Consider the following 10,000-nt stretch of genomic DNA (forward strand, 5'->3'; position numbering starts at 1 on the left):
GGTTAAAACCACACGCATAATTCACCATAACCAGCTGCCTGCTGTTCACCAAATTTGGAAAGAAACTTCGTCATATTGAAGCAATGACGTCAAAAGTGCCGCTTGCTGCAGATTATTGAACCGATGACGTCAAAATGACGTCAAAAGTGCAGCCCGCTGCAAATTATTGAACCGTTGACCGAAAAAAGCTGGGGACGAGAATGTGTTATTTTTGTTGGAGGTTGCGAAATTGTTAAAAATTAAGCTCATTTTCTCCTTTAAGCGTATGAAAATATTTTGAATGAATAATACAGCAATTATTGAATTCGGCTTTCGTAGAATATGAAGATATCTACAGATCTCGGAGGATGTTATCCACCTCGACCTTCAGCCTTGGTGGATAACACCCTCCTCGACCTGCAGAATTCTTCATATCCTACTCAGCCTCATTCAATAATTGCTAATTATTTGTGTAGGCTTGTAATCGTCTGCTTGCGTAATTTGGAATTGGAAGCATTAAATTGAGTATTTAATTGACTGGTAAAGGTAAACAAAGTCACTTTATTTAACGTCGGTAGTCCCTTGAGCTACGAGGCTGGTGTCTCTGGATGCCGACTCTGTTCCCTTTACCATACTTTCTCTGTTATTGCTCCATTTTACGGGTATTTAAAGCTACAGCTACACAGATCAGAGGAAAGTCAAAACAGACGTTGAAGTCACCAAGGAGAGAACTGGGGACCTCTTGCTCCGAAAGCCGCGCACTGACCAACTGAGCTACGCGTGCTGCGGGTGCTTCCTTATGCTAAGCATTGTCATATGAGATAATCATGAGAAAAATAGACGACTTTGATGATGTAACGCACAGCTGCATTTTTGTTATTTTTCATGTACATGTAAACCCCAAAATCCCCATTGACTGATAAATTGGGTAGACTTTCATATACCGGACTAAAATGGCGGAAGACAAAAGAGCCATTGTTATTCTGATTAGACCTTGCTTTGCTTCATCCTTAGCTTGGAGTACTATGAGGGGGATGTTGTCTTTTTCTTTTCTTTTTTGTTTTCTCAAAATAGCACAAAGACTGTTATAGAACAAGAACTAACAGTGATTGATATGCTTGATCGATTAGGTTCCTCTTGTTGGTGTATCTGGCCCTCCCACTTCAGTTCCGCTTGTCGCTATACCAACAACGACTCCAGCTCATACCACAGGTATGGAAACAAACAAGCTATAACGAGTATTCTCAACGGTAGCCCTATGTTACGTTTTTTAGGCATGAAGTCTTGAAAACAAACAAGACTAGAAAGCTCTTGGCTTTAGAAAACTTCTGAGTTCAAATTTGAAGATTCTTAACGTTGGTCATGCCGGAGTCGAGGCAACAAATTCGCGCTCAGTGATCTGATTTGGATCCAGTTAAAGGACGATGCCTACTAATTCAAAAGTATTTTTGTGCAGTGTATGAATATGCGCGAAAGGAGATTTTAACAAGTGCTATTGAAATCCAAAAAGAAAATTGGGCCTAACCACGCATTTTTTTAAAGATAATTAATCAACAATAAAAATATTTTTAAAAAGCTTTAAAATACGAAGCAATGTATGGCGATCTCTTCCTAATTGAAGCTTAATTATCTAAGAAAAAAGGAAGGGTTACCCCAAATTTTATTTTTGGATACATTGACAAGAGCTCTAAGCTATTCTTTTTCCGCGCAGTTTAAAACCGCACAAAAATATCCCTGTATTAGTAAGCACCACCGATAGGAAACCCAACTATCTTGAGATGCGCAGAACGTTAGCGTAATAACAATCGTAGGCACCGTCCTTAAGCCAACTGGTCGAAGATTTTGAACTTAACCCCTCTGTCATGGTTCACGTGTAAGTGATAAAGTTCTCTTTCTCTAGGTCTGGAACCTGGGATGGCGTCCCTGAACCTCAGCTCAACAGCTGCGCCACCGGCCACGAGTCCATTCAACCCCAGCTTTCCCACTCCAGCTGCATCCCCGTCATCAACAGGAACATATCCAGTGGCGGCCCCGTTAGTAGCACCTGGCAGTACCCCTGTAGCTGTGCCGCAATATTCGCCCCAATTTCAAGGACTACCCGGTGTAACTGCTGGGGTCTCCCAGCCTTTGGTACCAATACTTCCTGCTGGCGGCTCCCAGTTATCGCCCGTCGCCCCAGTGGGAAGCCGCGACGTGACAGTGACAGCCACGGCGACACCTCTCATGACTGATATCACCGCGGGGGCAAGCCCAACTCCCTTGATACCCGTTGTAAGTCCCGCGGGGGCAAGCCCAACTCCCTTGGTACCCCTTGTAAGTCCCACGCCTGCGAGTGAAGGTCTACCTGCAGCGTTCACACCGTCTACTCTACCACCGCCACAATCCACTGTCACGTCATAGAACAGTTAATTGTCACAAAGCTCACGAGGTTATTATTATTATTATTATTATTATCGTAAAAAAAACTACATGTTGTTGCATAAGGAGCGACAAATCAGGGTAACAATTGCATTGAAGATGGACGGCAGAATTAAATATCCATTGTTACTTTGAACAATCCCGAACCCGTTTTCAGGCGTCGTGTACAAGGTCTTCTCCTGAAAGTCTGGTATGTTTCAGGAATATGACGAATGACCATCCTTCAGAGCGGTTTTAGTATTTTCTACTTTCTCGAATCCCATAGTACACCTTTTGGGGGTAAACAAGCTGCTTAATGGAATTTGGGAGAAAGGTAAATTAATATTTTTGGCGATCGCTTTGATTTTGCATTATTATGCCTGGTTATTGGCTAATTAATAAATCGAAAGTGGTTCAGCGTTGTCTGTACTCTCATCGACAACGATATTCGTTATCACAGTGGTCAATTCACTACTTGCACAAATCCCATAATGCACCTCTTTTACCCCCCAAAAATCTGCATAGGCATTGTCGACTTCTCTTGGAACATTTTCATCTCCCAGGAGAAATTGCAAGCAATGGTTATGCAAACGTTTTGGGGGGTAATAAAGGTGTATTATGGGATTGTGCAAGTGGTGAATAAGACTCCGACTGAAAGGCAAATAGTCGCTGTTTAGTACAGGCCCGGATAAAAAGTGAAAAGTTGCAACACTTCGTTTTTCCCACGCTGAAAGAGCTCCATTGTTTTCCCTGCGCCATGATTAGCTAATGTGATTGTGTGTGCGGCGATGAAAGCGTTGCTTCTGCGTACATGTCTGAGGCTCGTTTACACGAACGTTTCATTTGTAACCGCATGGTTTTTAATGCGGTTACGACTTCTGTTTACACGACACCGATCGAGACTGTTACCGAAACCGGGTCGATTCGAAAACGCTGCCAAAAGTGGAGCGTTTTCAAAACGATACGGTTTCAGCTCTTGTGGCGCGAAATTTGCATTAGTCGATTGAAAATGGTGAAGTTAGCACGTGGTGCAGCGCTCGCTTGTACCATCACGACTTTGATCTTCTGGCGAAAACGGAGAGAACACTTCTAAACCTCATCGATTTTTTTAGATGCGGTTTCGAAGTTATGAAACCGTGTCGATGTGAAACCGCGTTCATGTAAACGCTGCCTGATTTAAAGCTCATGTTGTACAATATGGGCTGTATTGGTACGGACGGATTTGAAGTATTAAAAGGGAGACAATGAAAGATCATGATTCTTTTATGTATGTCTACGTTGTCGTCAAAACCTTAAATTTGGTCATTTCAAGTTCTTGTTTTGACGAGTACGGGAGAGAAATGTACAAAAAGTGCGTACCGCTCGTGAAGCACGATCATCAGTTCGTAACCAATAATATTGTTGCTTTTTGGTGTTGTCGTTCCCGTAGCAATTTCCCGTAGCCTTCATCGTTCCTTCAACTCCCTAGAATTTGGTTTTGCGGCTCCAAAATGAAAACCATACCTTTTGTCTGAATTGTAGTTAATATGTTTTACTTGTCTTCAGTGATGGTCAATAGATTATAGACGTCTTTACAGTATGGGGTGAATACAGGAATGTTGACAATTAAAAAATGTAACTATCAAATCCTGAGTTCAAGACAAGATACGTGTAAACCTGAAAAAGTTATGAGGAAATTTGCGTAGAAAGATAAAGTATTTGTGAATGCAAAAGTGGTCATTAAATTAAAAGATGAAAAACTGGTTGTGAATTCTAAATTTGGGGATTTTAAGCAATTCTGGGAATCTTTTGATGTTGCAGTACTTAAGACTGCAAGTATGTTATTTTTTTTTTCCTTGTGAAGTTCATGCCTCTGACGCGTTGGAACGCGTGCTAATCGAGACTGCACGGACGGCATGACCCAGGTATAAAATTCCCGCGTGCCTCTACCAAAGAATATGCTAATGTATGCAACTTTTGAATAAAACGCATTTGCAGAAAGTATATGATTCGGTAGGCCATCCTTGTCTATAAACATACGTTAATAATGTTTGCGTGCCGTGACGTATAAAGACATCGTGACCATATAAGGAAAATCAATGAACACGTGCGGAAAATTTCGCCAGGATGACAATAGACCTTTTCGGCTTGTACATTTTGTTTTCCCAATACAGATCATGTGATAATACTCAGGAGGCTTGGTCCTTTGTTTTGTTCATTAAAAAGAGTACATGCAGGCATATTCATGCTTGCATGCCCTCATTTTAATGAATAAAACAAAAGACCAAACCTCCTGAGTATGATCACATGATCTGTATTGGGAAAACAAAATGTACAAGCCGAAAAGGTCTATTTGGCTGAGCTCAAGAAGATTTCGCAGTCTGGTTGAAAGTACTATCCACAAAACGAAAACGTCGCATTGTTTGGAACAAGGTATTTCTCATGGCATTGCAGAGCTCCTATACACATAGGTGACTAAACAGAACTAATTTGAACGTTAAAAGCTAAAGCAGAGGTACGCGATTTTCTATAGGCGACTTCGGGAAATACCATAATACTCTTTGTTTGTGCCCCCCAAATTTTGCATAAGCATTGTTTCCAGTTTCTCTTGGGGCTTGGACCGGTCCCAAGAGAAAACAAAAACAAAGCTTATGCAAAATTTGGGGGGACAAACAAAGAGTATTATGGTATTTTCCGAAGTGGCTGTTTACTGCATAATGTTAATGGCCGCAATGAAACGTAAGTTTCAACTATTCTACCGTATTTCTACGTACTCGAGCTTGCGAGATATTCAACAATGATTTGATGTGGGCGAGCGAGATTCCAATCTCGTGCCCAGAGTTCGCTTTTCTTTTGGTCAGCACGAAGCCACTTCCAATTTATGCGCAGTCGTAGTGAAGGTCCATTATTGTAACCGTTGACAACCACTGTTATTTCAAATTTCTGAGCGCGCGTAGACGAGCCGGAAGTCCGTGATTTGCGGACTTCCTGCCTTGGGAGTGGCCAGAGTCCGTGTTCTTGGTGCTGACCAAAAGAAAAGCGGACTCTGGGGACGAGATTGATGTTATTCGCGATCTTTAGATATTCAAAGCATGCGCATTGGGATGAAAAGTCAAGGTTCTTCTTATTTTATATTGTTATGTTATACATCGCTTTGCTCAACGATTCTTTTTATCATTCTTTCCAAATATATTAAGGGCGCTTTCCTTTTGTCAGAACTGGCCGGCCAGACCCGTCAGTTTGTAAAGAAAATGCAGCGATTTAAAGGAAGACTTGCATGAAAATCTCTCGCATCCTTCTGGAGGAGTATATATCATCTTCGAATTGTGTTAACATGAAGGCGTTGTAGAGTTAGTCCTTCCAAATACCCGGCCTGGCCGGTCAGTTCTGTCAAAAGGAAAGCGCCCTAATTCTGTCTAAGAAAGACAAAGTGTGGTCTATTGCATTCTCAGATTTTACAACAGGTCCAATATTGTGGTGGGGCGTGAAGTTATTTCCACCAATTAGTGCGTTTTAATCGTTGGACGATTGCCGTCTTTGTTTCTACACAAGAGAGTAGAAAAAAGAGTAGGCCAGCGGAAAAAAAGGGGTGTGGAGGGAGTGAAAAATGAAACTACAAGGCTTTTTATTCATTGCTCTGGTGCAGAAGTTCATCTAGAGGAGCCTTTATCTCCACTAATTCCTTGAGTCAACCCTTTCCCGAGTAAATTTATTTTTATAGGGAACTGTGTTTCCTGCGAAAGTTATCATATTTCCCTTGTCGCTGAGATAGCTTTGTTTTGACTGACTTTTACAAGAGCGGGCGTGCTGAATCTCGTAAGGAAGATGAGCTTTTACAATAGTGGGTTTGCTGAATCTCCCAAGAGAGGTGTTCTCGGGAAAGTACGATGGCCCAGGCCAGGAGGATCACAGTCCAGTTTTAATTTTGTGAGTCGTCACCAGTACTCTCACAGGTCACAGGTCATTGTTTTACCATTACAGAAAGTATCCTAAACATTTATAAAAGCTAACCTTCGGACTTAAAGCTTTTGTTTAGGCCTAATTCCTAAGGTTAGCTTTTATGAATGTTTAGAATACTTTCTGTATTGGTAAAATAATCCTGTGACCTGTGACCTGTGAGAGAACTGGTGACGAGTAACAAAATTAAAACTGGACTGTGAAAAATTAAAACTGGACTGTGAAAAATTAAACCTGGACTGTGACCCTCCTGGGCCATCGTAGGAAAGGGTTGACTCCCAGGCCAAATATGGGAGATTGAAGTTCCCCTTGATGAGCCCCTGTCTTAAGGCCGGTTTATACGGTACGATTTGTTCGCCCGATTTATCGGCCCCGACTGCGTCAGAGCGCAAATCTTCTGGCCGACACTCCGAGAGAAACCGCCATGTTGATCAAAGGGTATGCGAGTCGGTAATGCGCATAAAGACTTAAAAAATTAAAGCGTTCAAAATGGCGTATACTAAAAGGACAACGGGATGATCTTTTGAGGAAAAATTATACATTTTATACAATTTACACATTATGATTTATCGGGCCGACAAATCGTACCATGTAAACCGGCCTTTATGTAAATGAACATTAGTTAACAGAGAAGCACAAACTGGCCAAGGAAAGAAAAATTTCTTCTTGCGAATTCACCACATTCCCTTCTTTGAGTGATGATAGTGATACACATGTCTTGTGCGCATGCGTTCGAATTCCAGTCCCTTTCCAAACAACGCGTCCACTAGTTCCCAGTCTTCTCCTCCCCATTCTTTTTTATTGGTGGGGAAGCCCCCTGCTCTGTCCCAATCAGATTTGTACATCCCAATTAAGCCATAGCCATATACCTGCCATATTCCGGCCAAATTGGCCGGGCTGGCGCCACAATTTAACTGGACGATGATTGGAGTGTAGAACATGCGTCCCTCAATACAGTGCTGAAAAAGTAAAGACATAAACAAGCAATGAATGTACATAACTTTACATAACTTTTGTCACTCATACTACTGTATTGTCATTTTGCTTTTAATTTTAACCTTTTTGTACTTCTTAATTAAGCTGATTATATAAGCCAGTACTTCTGATACGCACAACCATTGTAAATAGTTTTTAGTTTTCAACGTTCGTCTGAAGAAGGCTGAACAGCCGAAACATCATTAAATCAAGTTGGACCAGTAAGAAGTTCACCCCACTCTTTTCTCTCAGTATTTATCTATAAATTTACGTGGTGGTACGGTAGCCTTTGGATCCTTCTGCTGTGAGTCCATTGTTTGTGTAGACCTTATTCTGGCTATATTTATATATCTCACCTTTCTGATGCTATTAATCAGTGAACTTGCGATATCCAAATGAAGGTCCAGCAGGAATACGATGCTGTGTGGGTCTCTCACCAAGTTAATCGCTTCTGAAAAGGCCGTTGCCCTTGAGTAATCACCGCTTTTCTTTAGCACCGTGTAATTTCTCAACGAACTTCGTCTTAAAACCTCTTCCAAGTTGATGTCCTTGCTATTATAATCATATATTATAACTTGAAGATTAGGGTCTTGAGTCTCTTCCAAGATTGTTTCCACATTCATTATAAAATGGTGAAGCCAGCGACCTAAATTTTTCGCCGTAACTACGAGGTAAATGGGCGTTCTTGCTTCCCACTGAAAATTCGCCGGGTAATAGAGTTGATTTGAGTTCGTTGGCATGAAAACATATTCAGATAAGACAACTGACTTGTTAGCTGTGAGGTCGCGCAACTTCACATCTAGGAGGTACCGTTTTCCGTATTTCTTGTCTATCTTGCGTTCAACACTTAGAATTTCTTCCAGGTTAAATTTCCTGAAAAAGAGAAAAGCATGAATCAGGCTTCTTTGTTAAAGAAAATCATTTGAATAATTTTTAAGTAATTTAAGTTAAAATATGATTTTATTCTTAAGTTTCCCTTGTTGTTTTCCTACATGATGATGACCTTCGAAATGTAACTATAGGGGAGTTCCGCGCGCGGAAGGTGCCATGGTGAGAAAATATGGAAATGCCAGAAATGTTGGTTTTGGTTATGACGTCAATCTCGTACCCAAAGTCCTCGGGCTTTTTGGTCAGCGGGTGAGCGCCCGAAAGACTCTGGGATCCAATGGACTTAAACAATTTTTTTGATTGGTCGCTTGCATAACAATGGCAGTCCGACAGGAAGTCCGAGCTGCTGTGTTGGTAACCAGTGGATCTCTACAAGTACTGGAGATATAATTATGTTCGTGCGTCATCAATGTAATAGATGGTTTTTACCCGATGTCACGGCAGCCGTGTTGGTGCACAGAACCATAACAGTAGAGAAAAAGTCTTTTGGGAATTTGATTTCATTATAATGCAAAATGTGAGCCATAATTTGCTACTATTTTGCGCCCCAACATGGCCTTCTCAGCACGTGATTGAAAACCATCTATTTGACTGGCTGGTCAACCGTTGTCTTGAGCCTCGATACGGTGAGAGCAAATAAGTGAACGGTTGACCACCCGTGTCAAAATTCGTTGTAAGCGAGCCTCGAAGGATTTTGAAAATTTGAATATTTTTCGCTGTTTCTCAGCAATGGATACTCGCTGGACCTTGAAACTTGGTCAAGGAGAAGTAAATTTATCTGTGTGGCCATCGCCGGAGTTTGAGCGTGACTGATGCCGCAGAAGTGTGATTTTATCGGCGAGATGTGAGGTAAGCTAGAAATTAGTTGCCTTCCTTTTTTTCTTCAGATTCTGAAAGTGTATTTGCTTAACACCTGACTGCATGATTTTTATCCAAAGGCCTTTTACTTTGAGTGTAAGTTTTGGATTTCACGGTCCGCCATTACTCATGTTACTAACTGACCGATTGGACCTCGGAGGGTTGGATCCAGGGAAAAGTGACGTCAACGACTCGGGTAGGGTCGTACCTCTCGTTGAACACTATATTTCATTGGCCTACGGTGGCCCATAAGTATCATGACAACTTTCTTTTGTATCATAACAACTTTCTTTCCACCCATGACAACGGTCTTTGTCACGGGTAGAGAGAAAGTTGTCACGGGTAGAAATAAAGTTGTCATGGATGGAAACAAAGTTGTCATAGGTAGAAAGAATGTTGTCATGATAACTGTGGGCCCCCGTAATTGGCTGTTTAGAGGTTTTGCACGGCAGTCATGTTGCATGGCAGGAATAATAGATTATTTTTCCTATGGGAATAAATGTTCTTTCTAACGCAAAGCATTTTCATTGTTCCTGCCATGCAACATGGTTGCCGTGCAAAACCTCTATAGTGTCGTACTTCCTATTGTTTTCTGTGCTAAATCCATTGTTATCTTTGTTCGTTCTTTTGTTCTTCTTGCCAATCCTGAATCCCGTTCGGTGATGTACGACACAACACAAAATTTCAGCGTGTGAATGCAGCTTATTATAGTATACATGTATGCAAAACGCGAGTTTAAAAGTCTGAAACCCCAAATCTCGTGTGCTGCATATTACATGTAAAAACACGCATTGCATTCTTAACCCTTTCATCGTCGAGGGCTTCCCAATTGACGACTAAAATCTATGGGTGTCAATGGCATTTATGGTGGTGAAAGGGTTAAATAGGAAAATTCCAGTTAAAATAAACAGGTGTCTTTTTCAAATGAAGGCTTAAAAGTTTGGTCGCTTAGTGTTTAGTTAAACAA

At 41.4% G+C, this 10,000-nt stretch overlaps 1 protein-coding gene and 1 pseudogene across 1 annotated transcript in view; one reads left to right on the forward strand and one right to left on the reverse strand.

The window, feature by feature from the left end:
• Nucleotides 1–4,120, forward strand: part of LOC137985205 (Golgi reassembly-stacking protein 2-like) — an 11,954-nt gene extending 7,834 nt beyond the window's left edge. Inside the window, exons 10-11 of the mRNA XM_068832728.1 lie at nucleotides 1,110–1,191; nucleotides 1,880–4,120. Coding sequence (XP_068688829.1) covers nucleotides 1,110–1,191; nucleotides 1,880–2,379 — 582 coding nt within the window. The 3' untranslated portion in view covers nucleotides 2,380–4,120. The remainder of the gene's footprint in view (nucleotides 1–1,109; nucleotides 1,192–1,879) is intronic.
• A 573-nt stretch (nucleotides 4,121–4,693) lies between these two features.
• LOC137985544 (beta-1,4-N-acetylgalactosaminyltransferase 3 pseudogene) lies at nucleotides 4,694–8,701 on the reverse strand (annotated as a pseudogene).
• Between the last annotated feature and the right edge of the window lie 1,299 nt (nucleotides 8,702–10,000).

Source organism: Montipora foliosa, chromosome 14 (assembly GCF_036669935.1).
Source record: "Montipora foliosa isolate CH-2021 chromosome 14, ASM3666993v2, whole genome shotgun sequence".
In the NCBI taxonomy this organism is placed as follows: domain Eukaryota; kingdom Metazoa; phylum Cnidaria; class Anthozoa; order Scleractinia; family Acroporidae; genus Montipora; species Montipora foliosa.